Below are 22,278 nucleotides of genomic sequence, written 5' to 3'. Positions count from 1 at the left end.
ATGTAAAATAAAGTTTTTGTTACTTACCTCCAATGACGCCAATACAAATGTACAGCTCGAGCACACTGTTACAGAATGATGCTGCAATCATTCCTAAGGAGCAGAGCATACCTCCTGCTAGTACAATGGGACGGCTGCCATATTTGTTTACCAGGATGCTGCTTATTGGACCTAGAATGTAGAGGAAATAGGTGTTTTCTCCATACTAATATATTACATTTGAGGTTGTATAACAATAAATAAAATAATCGCTCAGGGGAATTGCTCAGGTAGATGCTTGTAGCAGTGCAGGAAACAGGGACACTGGATTGCACACAGGTTCAGGCTTTATTCACATGTAACGCATACATTGCTTTTGCAAAGCCACAGGATAAACAAAACCCTTCTTGGCTGAGAGACTAACTTAAACGTAAGGAAACTTTTCCCTGACTATACAGGAGACTGGCTACCAGTCTCCTCCCACCTTGGCAACAACAACGGGTGGCACAGTACCTGCTTTGGAGGTCCAGTCTGGACAGTTCAACTCTGTCACTGTGGTGCCACGTTCCTAGTCTTCACACTCAGACTATTATCAGGCCCTGATTAGTCAGCTGACCTCCCTGGTGTGAATCTTTACCAAACACCATTTAGCTGACTGGCTGGTATTTACCTGTCTTCCCAGACCACACCCTTCATTGTCTCAATATATATATATATATATATATATATATATATATATATATATATATATATATAATTTCTGGGGTATAATGCACCTGGCTGTATATTGCCCCTGTAATGGCTGCCTTGTATTTCATTGATAATAACAAACAACTTTCATTAGACCCTTTGAATTCATTACATTGGTGTGACGGTGGAAAAATAAAATAGACTTCACTAAATTTAAAGGGCCAAAGTGCTGAGCCATAGCAGGGCTGAGACCACTAATAGCAGCATGACTTCTTTATGGTTTTTTTTTGCTAACACTGCCCCACCAATGTATTTATTATCTCTATACTGTGACATCCTTCTGTCACAATACTGGGATAAATCATATGGTCCAATGTCACTATTAACAGCACTGCTATAATAGCACTCCATTCCACATTGTGGGCAGCTGTGGGCGTGAAGCAGGTCCTATCCAACAATGAACTTACATTGACAGACAGCTCCTGCTATGACCTCTTGTGCAAATTATTAGACCAGCAATGTATCAGTCTTAAAGGGTATCTGAATTTAAAAACTTTAAAAAAAAAATCTCTTAGATTAATAATATTAATGATATAAGTGAAAATAAGAAACTGTGTAATATTTCTTATTAGAGAAAATGCCTTTTTCACCTCTTGTGCAACTCCTTTTCTCCCCCCTCCTCCTCCCAAAACACTCAAATCTGTCATCGGTTAAGACAAGGAGTAATTCAGAGAATTATGATGAAAGGAAGAGGGAGATGGGAGGAGGAGGTCAGTGACAGAAAAGTATAGAGATGTACCTATACAACCAGAACGTTTTTACTGGTTTTCCAGAAGACTTTTAGCAATTGCAAACAGTTTTTGTAAAGCATTCTGGTAATATAGAGAACTTCCTACTAGCTGCATGTCCCTATGCATGTCTCTTCTCTCTGCGTCCTGCAGCTCCTAACCACTGAACCACTAAGCTGCCTGCGTTCTGCAGCTCCTAAACACTGAACCACTATGCTGCCTGTGTCCTGCAGCTCCTAACCACTGAACCACTGTTGCCTGTGTCCTGCAGCTCCTAACCACTGAACCAATAAGCTGCCTGCATCCTGCAGCTCCTAACCACTGAACCACTATGCTACCTGTGTCCTGCAGCTCCTAACCACTGAATCACTATGCTGCCTGCATCCTGCAGCTCCTAACCACTGAACCACTGTGCCGCCTGTGTCCTGCAGCACCTAACCACTGAACCACTATGTTGCCTGTGTCCTGCAGCTCCTAACCACTGAACCAATAAGCTGCCTGCATCCTGCAGCTCCTAACCACTGAGCCACTATGCTGCCTGTGTCCTCCAGCTACTAACCACTGAACCACTATGCTGCCTGCGTCCTTCAGCTCCTAACCACAGAACCAATAAGCTGTCTGTGACCTGCAGCTCCTAACCACTGAACCACTATGCTTCCTGTATCCTGCAGCTCCTAACCACTGAGGCACTATGCTGCCTGCGTCCTGCAGCTACTAACCACTGAGCCACTACGCTGTCCAGAAAGATTTGAGTAGTGAATTGGTCAATTTAGAAAAGAGGGGTAGGATCAAAAGAGTCTGTAGTGGAAAAACTCCTGTTATGTAAAATTATATATTTATCTATTTTTAACTTTTGCAATTGATTATAGAAACATTGAAGCAACAGTAACACTTTAGTACAGAGAAACTATGAAGAATTGCCAAGGTTTTAACAATGATGTGATAGTAACTTTAATAAAGATAGGAACTTTATTTTTATGTGAAATATCATTTTAAAGAAAAAAAACCCACAAACTTTTCTTTATCATTTTGTAACCCCAAAGAATCATTCAATTCCTTGAGTAATGAATGCATTTGTGTTAGGGGGAATTCTGTGGATTGTGCCTGATTAGTTCTAGTTGAATTTACCGAACATACATAGGAAATTTATAAACCCTGGAAATATTTCTGTCAGCATACTAATGAAGTGATTCACAAGGCAATGGGAAATCACTGTTACATGGAAGACATTGATAAATAGATCTCTTTACTGAGGAAAGAAAGAGGGGAAAATACACTAAAACTACATTTGGGAACCTGACAATTATGATACTGTATAACACAATATATAACACTATATATATATATATATATATATATATATATATATATATATATATATATATATATCCTATTAATATTATAAATGTGAAATGTTTGTGAGTTTGTGGGTTTGTGACTTTGGATGTTCGGATGTTTGGCGGTCAATCACGCAAAAACCGCTCCACCGATTTGGCTGAAATTTTCCACAAACATAGTCCCTACACTCGATTGCGCAATAGGCTACTTTTTGTCACAATAGCGCAGATACGTTTTTCCCAGGACCCCCACAAAACCCAAACTCACATCACTATCTCTGCAATCTCACACACTTTGGACCCCGATTTGGCTGAAATTTTCCACAAACATAGTCCCTACACTCGATTGCGCAATAGGCTACTTTTCATCACAATAGCGCACATACGTTTTTCCCAGGACCCCCACAAAACCCAAACTCACATCACTATCTCTGCAATCTCACACACTTTGGACCATAGCAAGCCACAAAATTCATATTACCCCCTACAGCAGAGGTCAGCAACCCCTGGCACACATGCCAAGAGTGGCACTCCTGCCATATTTCACTGGCACGCCAGCAGCACAGGACCTGCAAGAGTTAAATGAAGTCTGAGTCTCTTCAGTGGGCTGCTAGAGCTGAGGCATAAGGACACTCCCCTTTGAGAGGGGTGCAGGAAACCCAGGGGGTGGAGCTTAATCGCTCAAGTCTCTGCCTGCCTGCTATAGTGATAGCATCTGCCGAAGCTGTTAGCAAACTGAAAGTAAGAAACACACAGCTACCTTCCTTTACTTCCTATTCTCATTAATGTCAGCCATTTGGGGTTATTAGTTTAGTGTTAGTAACTCCATGTGCCTCACATTAATAGGAATAAACCCCATCATGTCCCTCATATTAACCCCTGTGTGCCTCATATAAAGATTACTAATATGTGAGACATATGGAGGGACTAATAAAAAACCTCAGTAATGAAGATACTTAATTATTACCTCCAAGTCTCTCACATATCAGTAACTAGAGATGAGCGAGTACTGTTGGGATCAGCCGATCCGAACAGCACGCTCCATAGAAATGAATGGATGCACCTGGTACTTCTGCTTGGACGTAGCCGGCGCGCTTAACCCCCCGCGTGCCGGCTACGTCCATTCATTTCTATGCGAGCGTGCTGTTCGGATCGGCTGATCCCAACAGTACTCGCTCATCTCTATCAGTAACTCTTACACAGGGGTTAATGTGAGGGACAGGATGGGGTTAATTGCTATTAATAAGAGGCACATGGAGTTACTAAACTGTCATGCACAGGGCCAGACTTTATGTTGCTTGCTCAAGGGTATCCTGTGCCCAAAACTTACATGTACTGGCGCAAAATAACAACTCATACAATGTCGTATATCGAAGTATATTAACCTGAAATACCTCTGTCCCAAAGACACTATGTACAGTTTATACCAACACCATATAGCAGCTGAACTACAAATTACGTTCAACACAAAAGTCTCATGTGCTCTCAGAATTACAGAAAAAACAAGATACACAGTTACATTTTATATCCCATACCTTATACACAGTACGAAAACCTTACCCGCGCCTGTATATACCCACTACTACAATCACCACAGACGAAGTTGCGGGTACCAGCTAATATATATATATATATATATATATATATATATATATATATATATATATATATTTAATTCTGTGGTCAATGATGGGGATATCATAATTTGATCTAAATATACTTCTAAACATACATATTCCTCTATTACACATGTACCTGTAGGTACACATACACACCCACAAAACTTATGTCTGAGATGTCTACTTAAGATTAAAAAAAAACCTTCTAAAATGTCCTTATTAATTACTCCTAGACAACTCCTTTATAGTACTTACAAGGTGCACATACTATTGTTTACAGACAGATGTAATATTCACAAAGTTATGAATCAAATTGATCTTGTGGTATACTTTGATATAGAAATCAGGCCACAAAAGGCTTTAGCAATTGACTAGTTATTAAAGAGGACTTTTCGCCACCCCCAACAATTCTAGTTCTTATCATCTGTGAATAGGAGTGGGAGGAGGGGGCTCAGTTAGTTATTTGGGACGGGCTAGTTAGGGAGACAAGGAGGGGTTTAAGGGAGTGAGAAAAGGAACAAAGCATTATAGTAGTTGTAGGATAGAAGCACAGGAAGCTGCACCATGTACACAAATGAAGAAGATGCCAGGAGCTCCCAGAGAAACAGAAATCACTCCAAACACTGCTAAAGGTATAGGAGTGTACTTATTAGCCCATTTGGACATGAGCTTGTTGGAGGTGGTGAAATGTCCTCTTTCACACTAGTCATCTAGGCAGTAATCAGTAACCACAGCATAGAGTAACCACACTACATGGTCCATCTAGGGACAGAGCCTTCCGGTGGGCTCAGACCACACCAAATCCATTGTTGTTTGATCAAAATTAAAAATCTTTGTCTATGGGTTTTGAGTAGTACTGTGGCTCAACTTCACTTTAAAAAGGAGAATAATATCAGACACTCCCCAGTCATATGAATGGTGCTATTTATGGACAAATACAATCTTTCCTAAACCTTGACAACCACTTTAGTCTAATCCAAGGTTGCACAACTCTTATTGGTCTGAACACCGCATCATCAGATTATGATGCTGCAAAGATCCACAATAAAATTCTGGAAGAGTGGGGAAACACAAGAGGGACCTCAAGGAGTTAATTGTGTGGCAATCTACAGTAACAGCATTGTTGGTGGGAAATAAATCTCAAACAAGCTGTGGACAAAACTTGCAGAACAAAGTAGTGACTTGTGCTGTAACTTTTAACACTGTAGAATTTCAGGTATTGCTCTGGTTTTTCTACTGCTTTGGCTATTGTAGAGAAATGGCCCTAGGCACACAGCAAAAAAAAATAAAAAAATCCCCTGAAAAACTCAATATGTGTGTCTTTTCTTTGTAACAGCAGCATGCACAACACACAGCTATATGTATGAAAACTCTTTTGGAAATTCCAGACCTGTAGGGTGATAATGTTTTCACTGGGGTCATTCTGTAAGCCACTAATAAAAGAACATTGATGGTAAAGGGTAGAGATGAGTGAGTAGTATTCGATCGAGTAGGTATTCGATCGAATACTACAGTATTCGAAATACTCGTACTCGATCGAGTACCACTGGCTATTCGAATGGAAAAGTTTGATGCAGAACCAGCATTGATTGGCTGAATGCTATACAGTCGGTCAATCAACGCTGGTTCTTCTCCTACCTTTAGAAGTCTTCTCCGTGCAGCTTCCCCGTGGAGTCTTCAGGCTCTTCATTCACTCTGCCAGGCATTGGGCCTGGGCAGAGCCGACTGCGCATGCCCGCTTGTAGTGCGGGCATGCGCAGTCGGCTCTGCCCAGGCCCAATACTTGGCAGAGTGAATTCAGAGCCGGAAGATGCCGTGGGGACGCTGCACAGAGAAGATTTCTCGGAGGATCCAGCCCGACCCTCACTCATGGACTTGTTAAGTAGAATTTGATCGAATGTTGCCTACCCCTGAAACGAGCATTTTCCCCCCATAGAGTATAATAGGGTTCGATATTCGATTCGAGTAGTCGAATATTGAGGGGCTACTCGAAACGAATATCGAATCTCAAACATTTTACTGTTCGCTCATCTCTAGTAAAGGGGCATCTTCATAAAAGTGCATTACTTATTTGAGACCCTTCCACTTCCAAGCCCTCTTAAGGACCTTTGTTCCCTACAGAGCTCAGTTATGTGGTTTGTATGGGCCACAGGCTTTCTAGGCTACTCACGATGACTCCAAAAGGGAGCCTTTCCCTGCCTAACAGTCCTATACTACTGAACTGCTCAACTGTGTTGGGTCCCAGCTTAGTCCAGTTTCCATGCTTACTCCAAATTGATGGTGATTGAAAAATTGTGGATAGCCCCATATCATCCTAATTCCCTTCTTTGGTTGGAACCATATAACCCCCTGTCCACAGCCCTGCATGGCCCCATGGCCCTCACGAGGGATGTTATCCAGCTTTCTACTGTGAACTCATTCTTCTTCACTTCAATTTCCCATTGGACTCATGACCAAGGTAGCAAGTCCCTGGTTACAGGCAGGCTTGTTTAGATTTTCTGATGTTACGGACTATAGGACACGTCCTCCTCCCATTTACCGACATGCAGTCTAAGTTCAACCTTTCCTGCTGTAGAAAGTTTTCCAATATCCAGATTTCTCATTTAGCCTATTCCAGTTTTAGGGGACCTCGGGCCCCTATGCCCACATTTTTTGAGAAGCTATGCAAGTCTGAGATCTCCATGGATGGATTTATCTCTGATATATATTCTCTCTTTTCCCAACCCAGATGTCCTACCTAAACATCCTTATGTAGTGCTCACAAAAACAAATGGACAAACACTGAGCGACACACTAGTGTAGATCTGTATAAATATATGATTGAGGATCAAATCTATAAGACCAGCATTGGTAAACAGGCTGGACCCAGGCAAGAGTGGAAGCAGGTTCCACCAGCGTCATCGGAGTATTGGGCGTGTAAATGGAGGAAGTTGAGGTGTATTAACCAAACACAGGGGGGAGGTGGACCACTCTCTCTTGTTGAAGGATGAAGGTCAGGTGGACGTAATAACCATAACTTATATTGTACAAAATCACAACTCGTTTCAAGCAAAAAAAAACAAACAAAAAATACATTTTTCAAGTGCTGATACTTTTTCTTCTGCATGGGATATGTTCTTGTTCTCTCCTGATTCCCTGTGAATGCCCTGTGTGGAGTATTTTCCATTATCATCTTTGCATTGTGATTTGCTTTTCTGTTTTCTTGTGTTTTTAACTTTTGAAAAACTTTACAAAAAATACAAAAAAAGAAAAAAGGTACTAAAAGTGCACATATAAATATGCTTTACATTTTATGTCAGTTATAACAGCTGTATCTTCAACATTACAATGTGTTAAACAGCTTTGTCTTGAGAAAATGTGTTTATTTTTTTAAAGCATGTTCTAGTCCTTCTTTCCTTTCCAAGGATGTTGTCTTGAGCGAACTGTCAAATCATTATAAAAATGTATCAAACACTGTGACCCATGACACTTGTTGTGAGTACCCTGACATGTAAAATGATATATTGCTGCAATAAAACCTCTAATGCAGTATTTAGTAACTTGAAGCAATGAAAAAGTTTAGAACTAGAGTCTTGAAAAAAGATCTTTGGATGTCTTGACATTTCCTAATAAAGATCAGGTGGAAAAATGAACTATTTACCAATGATGAATGCATATTTCAAGACTGGTCTCACCAAAGCAGAATAAATGGAAGACCATACTTTAAGTTTTGTTTATATTTTTGGACTGCTATGCTTAGAGCTCTTGCAGAACAACCTAAACTACAACTCATACTTATGTCTTTTCTCTTTAGGCCTATAATTTTCTACAAAAAGCATACAGTACAAGTATGCTGGAACTGTGTCATGCTCCTTCAGACTCTGTGGGGCATATTTATCACTACTGTCGAACTTTGCGAGGTCTTAAACTATGAATTGCATTTGAATCTGTGTGTTGAGCTTCACCACAAGACAAATATTTGGCGCATACAATAAAAGCCATAAAATTTTTGGCTCAAAATAAGCAGACACAAATTATCTCTCACCAAAGTTGGAGATAAATATGTGGCATACGACAGGAATTTATGGTATACAAAGTAAATTGGCAGAAATGAATATGTTTACACCATTTTAAACTTCGTTTGCGCCATGTTTGTTCAATTCGGTGTTATAAATGTGTCTTAAATTTAGAGCAGTGGTTCTTAACCAGGGTTCGATTGAACCCTAGGCCATATGCACGGTTCATTTTGTGTACCAGTAAAAGAACATATACCTATGTCTTGAATTTGGAAAAAAATCAGATTTGATTTATCACTAAAAAAGGGTTCGGTGAATGTGCATATGAAACTGGTGGGTTCGGTAACTCAAACAAGGTTAAGAAACACTGATTTAGACACTTTAAAACCATGCCCATTCTGGGGCAAATTTTTCAAAAGAGTCGAGCCAGTTGTAGACAGAAAGTTACTGGACTTATCCATGCAGGACTTTTTTTCTGCCAATTTTAGGCGGACATTTCAATGTATTCTCCAAAAGAGCAGATGTGAAAATATCCGACTTTGAAGCAGGAATTGGAGAATCAGAAAATTTCCAATTGACTTTAATGAGTTAGTTTTGTTGGCATACTCTGTAATTCTTTTCATTTATTGTGTGGGCTCCTAATTGTGGAAGCTTCACCATCTGCAGTTTTACATATGGTCCATCATGGTAAACTCGACAATGGAAAATTTTGCCCCAATTCTCTTGATGTCCTAAGCACATATTTTGTATAAAGAGGTTGTCCAGGATGTATGTTTTTATTCCTATCCTTAGGAGAAGTACCTGAACAGTGGAGGACCAAATAGTCGCCCCTGCACCAATCAGCTTCCAATACCCATTCTATACAGAACTATGTAGTCATGGTTTAAGTTCTTTCCTCTACACTTGTTCCATGGTACAAGTGCGAATGCAGATTAACTGTGAATTTAGCTCAGCTATCCCACGAAAACTAACTCAACTCTGCTCCTCCTCCATTAAGAATTCCACTCTACTACTTATGAACGTGGCTTTGCTGAGCCTTTCATTTGTTGATCATTTCATTCACTTACTGGGCTACCTGCTTATTTTACAGTATTCTCTCATTTTCATTCCTGGTTTACTGCGATGTCAGACTAACAATTGGTTGCAGACACAGGATCTGCAACTTTAGTACTAAAATATGTTACTTTAGCCTGAAACCTTCTTGCTTACTCATGTATGATTTGCTGGCTGGTAGTAGAGTAAGGTTAAACTGGCCATATAAACATTCAGTGGCTCTCAGCATGGGCACCAGCACCACTCACTACAATTCCGTTGTTTTAATGGGTCAAAGTTAGAGCTGTCCAAGTCAGTTCATCTCCTTAAAAATATAATATTGAGGACATACACATGCCAAAAATTATGCAATATTCATACAGAATCAAGTAGCAGGAGCACATCTGGATAAATTGCTATTGTAATATATTGATATATGACATGTTGTAGTAATAGGTTAGTAATAATGTTGTTGTATTAACTGTATTTGAGGGCTTAAATATGTAAAAAGCTCCTGTCTTGGCACAAATAACAAGTCTCTTAAATTAATCCCTTATAAATTCTCTTTGACTCCACTTGCTACATTAATCCCACCTATAAATACACACTTAACTGAAAAAGTATTCCAATATATTACTAAAATGTAGTATCTTCTGGTAGTGAATGGAAGGAAATAATAACAGGCTTACTAAGTACCCATTAGCCATTAGCTGAAACACACCAATAATATCCCCAAGGCACTCATTTCTATCCTCCTTACATCAGCAGAATAGTGTAATGATACCTTAAAGTTTATTGTTCGTTTTTCTATCCTTGAAAGTTGCTGCATGCACAGATTATCAGTGTTATTACAAACCCAATAACAGAAATGATCGCTTCCTGTCTACACCCTGGTGTTTGTAGTCCAACACCTTCAGAAATATAACAAATTATTGCGACCACTTTGAAAACTGTTCTTATGCAGTTTACTAGAAATTGTACTAATGATTTGACTTCGGTGACCTTTACATACTTTCTGCCTTCATTTCGCTCTCCATGGAAATAAATAGACAAACAAGAGCCATCCGACAAACATGTAAAAGAATGATAATTATGTTTATCGCTTATTTCATATTGAGAATTCATTATATAAAATTACAGTAAACCATCTGCTTGTCCATATGGTGTTTTGGCTCATGCCAAAATATATCTTTAGCAAAGATTAAAATATTAATAAATGCCAACCATCTATGAACACAAACAAGATGACCATGAAAGTATTGTACAGCTGAACTAGTTGCCTTTAAATATTATTTTAGGTAATAGGTAACTGGTTGACTGAGTAGGCTCTAGATGTCCTAAGAAGATATGTGAAGAATTGTGCTAAATAAAACGATTCGATAAATGAGCCATAACTTTTCTATCAAAAACATTCAATTGGAGGTTATGCCTTGAACTTTGATGGGTGAAAAAAATTAAGAAAATGTATCATAGAAAAATCTTAGTTTTAGTTAGTTCACAATCAGTTGCCGCGTTAATTAAATATTTCTTGCCAAATTTGCTACTTATATCTTAGACACAAAATAATTGGGGTTCTCTAATAAAACTATTAGGAGAAGAGAGGGCGAGTACTCAGAGGCTAAGTCAATAACAGCTAATTATTAACATTCACAGCAGCATAATTCCTATCATTAATAGTTTACCTTTCAATATTTTCATAACCAGACAATCCGTTAACTATATGTTGAATTTGATAACCAAAATTCATATGTGTAGTTTCAACATGATCAATATGACAAAACCCTTCAAACCTGTATCTATATTGTAGGCCAGTAACTATTTATAAGGTCATTTGGATTGTCAACGATGTTTCCATAAAAAATAAAAAGTGCTGAGAAAACGCAGATGGATTTTGTAACTGGACAGAAAAGCAATTCAAAAATGCATCTATTTACTTTTTTAGGATGGGGAGGCAGTAGTGGAACAAAAATGGCCCTTTTTGGTGGCCACCTGTGTCCTGAGACTTGTGGACGGTCTATGGCCACCCAAATCTCTCACCAATTTGAATAAATGTATGCCACTTATAAGTAGCCTGTGGAGACAGTAGAACTGTGCAGGTACTTGTATATATATGGATTGCTGAAACTAGTGTTCCTATAAGCAAGGGAGTAGCATCATAATGTGGGTGATGTATGCCTACTCCTAGAAAAGCAAGGAAGCCTGTTGCTCCTTCACAGTGCAGTTCCCCCTCAACTGATGGATCTTTTTGGATGCACATTATATGTATTGCATGTGAAGTATAAACCCATGTTAACTCTGAGAATTGATTGAGAATGAGCATTACTATGAATAATCAGACCATTAAAAAAAGGAACTTTCACCAACTACACTTCTTAGCATATGTTAATAGGCTCTCCTCCATTGATTCCAGTGCAGTTGGAATTTTCTTTTTGCTTCCACCATTCCTGAGCAATCAGTGCAGTTAGTTTTTGGTGTCTGACATAATCTCTTTATTGTCAGAAGGGTAGGGTCAGGCAGGAGCACTCAAGGTGGCTTGAGTCAGAGCTCTATTAAGAGGTGGACAGTGTCAAAATCACACATTTGTCTGCACCTGATTGACATGGTCTCCTTGACAGTACAGGGTCTAAATAACATCTGGTCCACCAAAACTAACTGTACTTATTGCTCTGAAATGGTGCGGCTAGACAAAAAATTGCAACTGTGCCAGAATCACATACTAAATGATACGAAGAGCTGTACCTGGTGGAGGTGGTCCTCTTTAAAAGGCGCTTAAAACTGGTAGTCTTAATTTGCCCCTGTGGGCGGCACAAACAAAAAATAATCCTATAGTGACTTACATGGGCAAGTCAAATAAGGAGCTGCTTATTAAAACGTTAGATAGATGAAAAGCTTCAAAATGGCTTATTGTTCCAATGTTTCACACAGGCAATGAATGCAAATTTTGTTGTTTTATTGAGAAGCTTTCAATAAGAAGTAAGGATTATTAGCCTACATAGAATTCCCACAATTTTTGGCAGGAAGCAAGCCAATACTTATTATTATCTATCATTGACAGCATATACAACAGGGACATCCTGTCTTACATGGCCAGCTGGAGCACGGCTTGAGAAAATAAGAGAATAATTGCCCCAAGAACTGACTGACATGTAGATAAAACAATTAACAGCGAGACACTTAGTGACATTCAGAAATATCTCCTGTGCAAATGTTGTTTTGTCTAGTAATACTCGTCCTAACAGGCTGCAGTGTAATATGCATGGTACATTATAACCTAGTGTTAGCAAACTACAGTCATAGGTACATGCCCAAAGGTTTATTCATAGGTCTGTTCAAAGGAAATTATTATTAGACATTTTTATAACTGGAGGACAGGAGTCATGGTTCAGAACTTCCATGTGTTTTAATAATTTATCCCTGTTGGTTTGATCTTTGATATTCACAGAAGGTAGGTGATTCATTACTTCCATGTTGTGCCTGGGAGTCTAAGGAAGACTACAGGAGCCAGAAGTTGTGTAGAAGGCCAGTTATTCATAAGACACAGGTTACAACCAGCTGTGGATAGCCTCACATCAATAGGCAGATGGTTGGGATGGAATTTTTCAAGTTAAAAGACATTTGCGGCTCTTTATAATATGACCAATGTATTTATATCTTCCTCACTATTCACTAAGCATCAGGTAATAAATAGAGATGAGTGAGTAGTATTCGATTGAGTAGGTATTCGATGGAATACTACGGGATTCAAAATACTCGAACTCGATCGAGTACCACTAGCTATTAGAATGGAAAAGTTCGATGCAGAACCAGCATTGATTGGCCGAATGCTATACAGTCGGCCAATCAACGCTGGTTCTTCTCCTACCTTTAGAAGTCTTCTCCGTGCAGCTTCCCCGTGGCGTCTTCCGGCTCTGAATTCACTCTGCCAGGCATCGGGCCTGGGCAGAGCCGACTGCGTATGTCCGATTGTAGTGCGGGCATGCGCAGTCGGCTCTGCCCAGGCCCGATGCCTGGCAGAGTGAAGGAAGATCCGGAAGACGCCGCGGGGACGCTGCACGGCGAAGACTTCTCAGAGGATCCAGCCCAACCCTCACTCGTGGACTTGGTAAGTGTAATTTGATCGAACGTTGCCTACCCCTGAAACGAGCATTTTCCCCCCATAGACTATAATAGGGTTCGATATTCGATTCGAGTAGTCGAATATTGAGGGGCTACTCGAAACGAATATTGAATCTCGAACATTTTACTGTTCGGTCATCTCTAGTAATAAAGTATTAAAAAATGAGTGAGTAGCTGCAACACTAGAAAATAATTTGAGGAACAAATTTATAATAAGAAAAAAGAACAAAATAACTATAAAAAAAATGGCTACAATATTGCAACAGATATACTTTGTTGAATAAATAGCACATTCACTTCTAAAAGATCATCAGTGTGTTATTGAATACTTTGGCCCAGATCTATTGTTGTGATCCCGACTACACACTGGTACAATGTGGTGCATCTAGTTTGGGCTAAACAATTTACTGGCTAGACATGTGAATCTTAGAAAAAGTGGGTGTGGTCTAAATGTGTCAAAAAGATGCCAAAATTGTATTGGGAAATTCTGGCTTAAAGTAAGCCAATTTAAAGGTGGTATAATGCATGAGACTGTGATAGTAATGGGCAGTGCTGTCAGTGACGGACTGCTTCACCCCAAGTGTGAGAAGGAGCATTATTGGAGGTCCCTCTTCCCAACCGCAGTCAGGCTGTATAATCTACATCAGGCTAAGAGAGAACTAAATGATCCTGAAGTCTTTCCTTTCTTTTTAGTTGCTATGTCTTCTAGTATCTTTTTTTACCTTCTATTCTGAGCTTGTATGTGTTTTTCTTGTAATATATTACTGTATTATCCATGCTGCTGTAACACACTGAATTTCCCATTGGTGAGACTATGAAAGGATTATCTTATTTTATACTATAGAATCTAAAATACATCAGATTTATCATTGAGCATCACCAGGGGCGTAACTACCGTAGAGGCAGCGGAGGCGGCTACCACAGGGCCCGGGCCTGCGGTTTTTTTTTTTGGTTTTTTTAATAGGCCGTTACAGGCCCTATTCACTTGCCGATCCTGGCTGGGCCAGGATCGGTAAGGGATAGTTCACACGGGGACATGGACGCTGATTTTGACAGCAGATTTTGCGGCCAAATCAGCGTCCATACAATGTCCACACTATGTGAACTGCTCCCGCCGCGACCATCGCGGTCGCGGCTTTCACCTCCGCTGTCGGCTCAAATGAATGAGCCGACATGGAGGGTGCTGCGGCCGGGGCGGAAGCCGCGGCTCATCGCGAGCGGCTTCCGCCCGAAAGATAGGTCATGTCGCTTCTTTTTCTGCTAGCGAGCTAGCAGGAAAAAAAAAGCGAGCAGTTCACATAGGGATACATTGTATGGACGCTGATTTGGCTGCGAAATCCGCTGTCAAAATCAGCGTCCATGTCCCCGTGTGAACTAGCCCTAAGTGACACCGCGGGCCCCACAAATACTATCATTATACTCGGGAGTCTTTGCAGACCCCCGAGTATAATGATCGGAGGCCCGGGAGAGGTAAGGGAACGTAACAAACACTGTTACTTACCTCTCCACGATCCTGCCAGGCCTCCTTCCTGATGTCTCTGACGTCACATGAACCCGGACTGCGTCCGGGTCATGTGATGTCTGACGTCATTTCAGAAGGATGGCAGCAGAGAAGACAGCGTAGGAGCCAGGGGACAGGTAAGAAACAGTAATTTTTTATGTTTTTATTCCCCCGGGTCTCCAATTATTATACTCTGGGGTCTGAAAATACCCCAGAGTATAATAATTGTTTATGGGTGTCCACTATGGGGTATAATACTATGTGCAGGGGACACTATTGGGGATGATACTGTGTGCAGGGGCCAGTAAGGGACATAATACTGTGTGCAGGGGCCAGTAAGGAACATAATACTGTGTGCAGGGGCCACTATGGGGGATAATACTGTGTGCAGGGGCCACTAAGGAACATAATACTGTGTGCAGGGGCCACTAAGGGACATAATAGAGTGCGGAGGAGGGGGCCGGTCGAGGTCTTCGACGTCGGTGTCGGTTGGGGGAGGAGCCATGTCAAAAGTTCGCCACGGGGCCCCGCCATTCCTAGTTACGCCACTGAGCATCACTGTGATAAATGTGGCACATTTTCAGTCTTCCTGTCTACTTTACAGAGTCAAACTAATGGGCCTTTTTAAGACGTTTCCCTCTAATCTTTATTTGTCTTGAAAGTTAAATAAAATAAACAGATAATAAGCAAGTACAATGGGAGACTAATACAGTAGATTTCAGTTATGAGAAAGAAAAAGGCAAGGCTACATATTTACAAAGAGTAAGGCCAAAGATAACTAATGTAGCTTTTCCTACACAATGACTATCTCAGAAGAGATGCCCAAGGAGAAATTCACACGACTGACTTTGTAAATGGTTGCATTCAAGCACAAAAGAAAAAAATACAAATTCATTTATTCTGCCTTTAGCAATGTGCAGCAATGAAACAGTTAGTAATGGTAGACATCTCTTTAATGGCATTTTTGCTCAATGTTAATTGTAAGAGGGAATTCTTTAGGCTATAAAGTAGCAGTGCTACACACAAATAAAAGGGGAAAAATATATTACAATAGCTGTAAACATGCGGTAGTAATATGTCCAGTGCAGTATGACCTCAGTTTACTATTGTCTTATCCTATATAAGCAAATAACATTATAACTTATGAACGAAAGAGAATTTATTCACAATTCTGGAATCATAAAGTCACAAAAGAGGGGAGGCACAATATCCTGTTCTTATCTGGGATGGAAAGAAAAACATTGCCAATGTTAATGGCATAGTAACTTGACCTCAAAGCCTGTATTTGTCGGCATACACACTTTAAAAGGCAGAACAAATTTCTCTCAACTATAAAAGTCAAATCACTTCTATCTCATATATATATATATATATATATATATATATATATATATATATATATATATATATACAACCACCATGCTCTACATATCTATGGAAGTTATACAATACATGTAGTTCTATACACTGAATGGCCACTTTATTAGAGATATCCATTTTGTTACATTCTGGATCTCCTTTGGCCTTCAGAACCACAATGATTTGTCCGGCATACACAGGTGTTATCCACAAGTGTCAGAGCTTGCAGGATATGCCATGAAAACTTTCCACCAAACACAATTACAACTCCATCAGCCTGAGCTATTGATACCAGAGAAGAACAGTTCCTTGAGTCATACTGCTTGTGCCAAATTCTGACTTTCCCAAGTGCAACAGGCATCTGGATACATATGGCCAGGCAATGTCTTTTCACTAGTCAGTGATCCAGATTTTTAGATCATTTGTTCATTCCATTCTAGTCTTTCTATTTCCCTTAGACAACGACACTGAAAGCAATTGTCTGCTATTAGGGTGCATTCACACAGAGGAAAATGGTGCTGAATTTGGTGTGGAATCCGCTTCTCTAAACAAATATTTTGGGCTTCATCTGAAGTGGCTTGAGCTTCCAGAGCATATTATACTGGGGCAGGAGCTCTTGAAAGCATATTAAACTGCATAGGAAAGCTACAGAGAACATATTATAATGTGTGGTGCCCTTGTGGAGTATTACACTGTGTTGCGCCACTGTGGAACCATCTACTCTGCGGGGCCATTGTGGAGCATGTTATACAGTGTGTGGCCATTTTGGAACATATTGTACTATGTGAAGTCACTGTGGAGCATTATCTTATGTGGGGCCATTGTGATCATATTATAATGTTTGGGGTCACTGTAGAGCAGTATACTTTGTGGGGCCAATGTGGGGAGAATATTATACTATGTGGGGCCTCAAGAGCACTATACTGTGGGGGGGGGGGCACTGTAAACATATTCTACTGTGTGGGGCCACTATACTGTGGGGGAGCATATTATACTGCGTGGGACCCCTTCACTATTTACATCACACCCAATAGGCTTTATAGCAGCTGTGCAATATTATTACAAGCTGTAATTACATTGCACACTTATTATAAAAAACAGATACGGTGTGATGTGAATAGTAAAAGGGTGACGGTGCTCACAAAAGCACTATAGCCCTTCAAACAGCTGATCAGTAGGGACCTTGGGCAATTGGCCTTCACTAATCTCTTAGACTATCAACAATATGCTGTAGGGAAGGGGTAGGGGGACCTTGGTCAAAGTTTGAACTAGAATCCACAAGATATTAGTTAGGGGGCATTCACACTTGCGCTGCTGTCCGCTGACCATGATTCTGCCAAAATTGCAGAAAAAACAGCTTGAGGATGGCTTGCCAGTGGTCAGTCTAAAAACCCATATTCTCTCCGCCGTGAAAAAAAAAAGCAGTTTCACGGTGGAGAGGCTGCATATGGACACCGGCGGTTTGCTTTAAAAACATTTAGTTTTTTAGTAACTTGATTACAACTATTAAATTAAATAACAACTGTCTATTACTAGTAGAATGCTCTTTGAAAGTAATGCATCATAATTCAAGAATTGCTTTGTGCTCTCTTCCATTTGCCTGAAAAGGATACCTATATGCACACCTATTCTACAATGCTGGTTAGACGTGGCAGCCTTTTTACACAGTCCACTCCCTTGTGGATTATTTAAATATCAGCCTTACATATCCACCCATATAACCAATTGTACTATACAAGGCCAGTAATCCCTCAAGCAGGGATATCAGACTTTCTTTTGTGTTCTTATGTTTGTAGATTAGGTTCATATTCAATATACCATGATGTATTTCTTGTGCAAACAGAATGGTTATTGAAAATGCGATTCCCATAAAGTAATGAGCTATTTTTTTATATTTTATGTGACGCTTTATTTGCAAACGTTATTTTAAATTTTATTCCAAATTGCTGCATGAATATTATCTTGTAATGCACAAACATTTAAGCCATATGACAAAAGAGTCATGTAATTTTAACCATTCCTAGAAAAGCTCATTTCCCTTCCATGAAGCTGGGAATAAAATGCAGCTGTTCTCTCCTTCTGAGATATCTACTTTCTGGGCTAATAATGTAAATGTAAAACATTATCAGAAGCTCCTTAACATTCTGCTCTGTACAGAAACTGCAGTGCCCTGGTGGATGTACTCTTAACTTGTCCTTGAGATTACAAGTCAGGTCAGGGATATGTGATATCTTAGAAAAAGCGCCTATGGATCAACACCACATATTTTTTTATGTGAATAAGAAATTATTGTGAGAATAAATGTATTATAGTATCTTTGTAAGATCTGAACAATCAATCTAGGGCAGTTTCCCCATTGATGCAATGGAGGGATTTATTATGAGCCTTAATAACAGCAGCCCTAGAGTGAGATGCACCAAATTTATTAAGGGGACTTCACACTTGCGCCCGTGTCTGCCCACCGGTCTCCGTCCTATTCCCCAGGGAAACTGGATAGGGGATGGCTTCTGGGCAGCCAGTTTTAAAACCTGTTTGTTTCAATGTGTTTTTAAAGCAAAAGCAGCCTCTCTGGTTTTTTTGGATGCACACAAAGCCCTGAATGGCCGACTTTGTGTCCGTGCAAAAAAAAACAAAAAAAAAACGGTTTCCCTGCGGAGAGGCTGCATACAATATCTACAATATAAAACCGTTATAATTAGTTTAACAAATTCCCCCCAAGAATATTTTATCCAGGTTAGATATTTATTTGTAGACTGGAAGACTAATGAAAGAGACTTGTTTTAGGTCAGAAATATGAATGGAAGAAATGGAAGTTTATAATATTTTGCATTATAAAGAGGGTCTTAATTTTCACCTATTACATTTTATAATACAAGGCACAATTGCTCTAAATCTTCACACTCAAACGGCATAACATGATTAAATCCATCTAACTGGAGTCTCATTTCACAAAAAAAAAAATACAATCAACTTAGCTGAGCTCAATTGAGTAAGCTGAATGAACAGAGGTTTGTTGCACTCAATGGAAAAGAGACAACGGGATTAAAAAAATTGCAATATAAATGAAACAATTCAGACCATAAAGTGCATTAATAGCTAAAATGTAACACTCTTCTTATAGGAAATCAGTTATAATATTTATTGCAGTATTAAAGATTGTTAAAATAAAATGTTTTCTAACTTACCCCCAGCATACATAACAGCTAGCATAATAGAGGATATCCATGCAATCTCACTGTACGACGTGTTAAATATCTCCTGGATTTCCTTGAAATACACGGTTATGGCTTTTGGAAATGCATATGAAAATCCAATTGAAATGAAAGATGCAAAGACTACGACCCATCCCCATCCTCCATCTGGGGGTGTATGCTGCAGAGTCACCGGCATATCTGGCATTTTTTATGGAAGTATATCCTGCAAAAGAAGATGAAAACTTTAGCTTATAATTACATAAATTACTATATATGAAAAAAAGTCATTTTAAAAGGATAAACATGTTTTTTTGGGGGTATTCATTGCTTTGTTGGCACATGGAAATATTATACTAATGTCTTAAATAATAAAAGGTTTGTCTACTTTATCCAAACTTTTACAAATGGGCTAGTAAAAACAATATGACAACTACCATATTATTTTAAGCCCATCAGTGCCATTGTTCCCAGCCCTATTATATAGTACAGCTGCCTCACTTGCTAAACACTTCAATCTGGTCCCAACATGGTGGGAACTAACCACTTTTATTAACAGATGTCTCCTACTAAACTCTTTGACACACATACAGTGCACCTATGTACTGAGTCATCACAGGACCTCCTAATAACAAATCCCTGCCTGCCTGTCATCAGCAACATAGCTCCCAATCGAATCATCCTCACTGTTATGTTGCCTGGACCAACAGAATTCAAGATGCACTGTCTTCTAATAACCACCATCAGACCCTAGCATACCCCACATGTGTGTTCTCCAAGAGTAGAAGATGCAAGGCGAAGTGAACAGGATGCCATAAGGGGTGGCGAGCAGGGGGATGACGCTGGTGTACTCAAAGCACAGGGGAACCATGAAGTAAGTCCATGCTTCTAAGGTCACGTTTATAGTAGGCAGTTAAGCAAATGCAGCTGTCAGGTTGCAGTGAAATGGTAAAAGTTAGATTCAGAAATATTTGGACAGTGATTCAATCTTTATAATTTGGGCTCTTCAATCCACCACATTGGATTTAAAATGAAACAACTGACATGCAATTAAAGTGCATACTTTCAGGTTTAAAGCAAGAGGTTAAACAAAAATGTTCTATGAAACATTTAAGAATTGCAACTATTTTTCTAAAAAACCTCCTCATTTCAGGGGCTCAAAAGTAATTGGAGAAATGAAGATCACCATATAAATAAAATGTTAATTTTTAATACTCTGTAGAGTTTCCTTTGCAGGCACCAACTGTCTTAATTCTAGAATCCATGGACCTTATCAAACATGGAATTTCCTTTTTTGTGATGCTTTGCCAGGACTTTACTACAGCTATTTTCAGTTGTTGGTTGTCTTGTTGGTCTTTGTGCTTTGAATTTTATCTTAAAGAAATGAAAGGCATGCTCTATTGGGTTGAAATCTAGTGATTGAACCCCTGGTTTGCTTTTGCAGTATGTTTTGGGTCATTATCCATCTGCATTGTGAAGCTCCGTCCAATCAATCTTGCTGCATTTGGTTGAATCTGAGTAGAGAGTATATCCCTGTACACTTCAAAATTCACCCAGATACTTCTGTCTTCTGGCACATCATCAATAAACAATAGTGACTCAGTGCCATAGAAAGCCATGCATACCCATACCATCACACTGCCTCCACCATGTTTACAAAGGATGGGGTGCTCTTTGGATCATAAGCTGTTCCAAGCAGCTTTCTCCACACTTTCTTCTTCCCAGCATTCTAGTTCAGGATTCTTAGCTTCATTTGTCCAAAGAATGCTGTTCCAGAACTGGTCTGGTTTCCTCACGCTAGGTTCACACCTGCGTTCACGGTCTCCGTTCTATGGTTTCTGTCTTCTGCATGCCAGAAGACGGAAACCATAGACCGGGTCCGGCCGTGCGCGGCGGTGAGCGTTTTAGGCTCTCCGCCGCGAAACCGGATTTTTTTATCCGGACACAGAGTACTGCATGTCCGACTCTGTGTCCGGATTATAAAACCCGGTTTCGCGGCGGAGAGCGCAAAACGCTCACCGCCGCGCACGGCCGGACAGCTTTCTCACCCATTCAAATGAATGGGTGAGAAAGTCTCCTGCAGGTTTCCGTCTCCTGCCTCTGTTTTAGGCAGGAAACGGAAACCTCAAGTACGGAGACCGGGCGCAGATGTGAACGAGCCCATAGATGTGTTTGGCAAAGTCTAATCTGGCCTAATATTGCGGCTGATTAATGATTGGCACCTTGTGGTAAATCCTCATTTGCTCTCATGAAGTCTTTGCTTTATGATAGATGTAGATACATCCAGATACTGATACATCTGATGCACCGATTTCTTGGAGATAGTTTTTTACTTGGATGGATATTTTGAAGTGGTTTTTCTTCACTATGTAAAGTATTCTGTGATCACCCACCACTGTTTTCTTCTGTGTATCAGGCCTTTTTAAGTTCCTGAACTCAATATGCGTTGTTTTGTTTTTTTTTCCCCAGAATGTACCAAACTTTTGATTTAGCCACTCCTAACATTTCTGCTATCTTTCTAATGGATTTCTTTTTTTCAGCCTAATGAAGGTTGGTTTTATTTACATTGAGAGCATGTTGTTGGTTCACATAAACAGCTTCCAAAAGTAAATGCCACACCTGGAATCAACTTCAGATCTTTTATCTGTTTAATGGATGATGGAATAACCAG

At 39.8% G+C, this 22,278-nt stretch overlaps 1 protein-coding gene across 2 annotated transcripts in view; it reads right to left on the bottom strand.

The window, feature by feature from the left end:
• The window catches only part of SLC16A7 (solute carrier family 16 member 7), a 55,682-nt gene that overhangs the window by 4,907 nt on the left and 28,497 nt on the right, over positions 1-22,278 (bottom strand). For both annotated transcript variants that reach the window (XM_075274367.1, XM_075274368.1), the window contains exons 2-3: positions 19,602-19,833; positions 28-171 (exon numbers count right to left, since the gene is read on the bottom strand). In XM_075274367.1, coding sequence (XP_075130468.1) covers positions 28-171; positions 19,602-19,815 — 358 coding nt within the window. In that variant the 5' untranslated portion in view covers positions 19,816-19,833. The remainder of the gene's footprint in view (positions 1-27; positions 172-19,601; positions 19,834-22,278) is intronic.

Source organism: Leptodactylus fuscus, chromosome 5 (assembly GCF_031893055.1).
Source record: "Leptodactylus fuscus isolate aLepFus1 chromosome 5, aLepFus1.hap2, whole genome shotgun sequence".
Lineage (NCBI taxonomy): Eukaryota > Metazoa > Chordata > Amphibia > Anura > Leptodactylidae > Leptodactylus > Leptodactylus fuscus.
The sequence above is the reverse complement of the archived record's forward strand: the minus strand, read 5'-3'. Positions and strand labels throughout refer to the sequence as shown.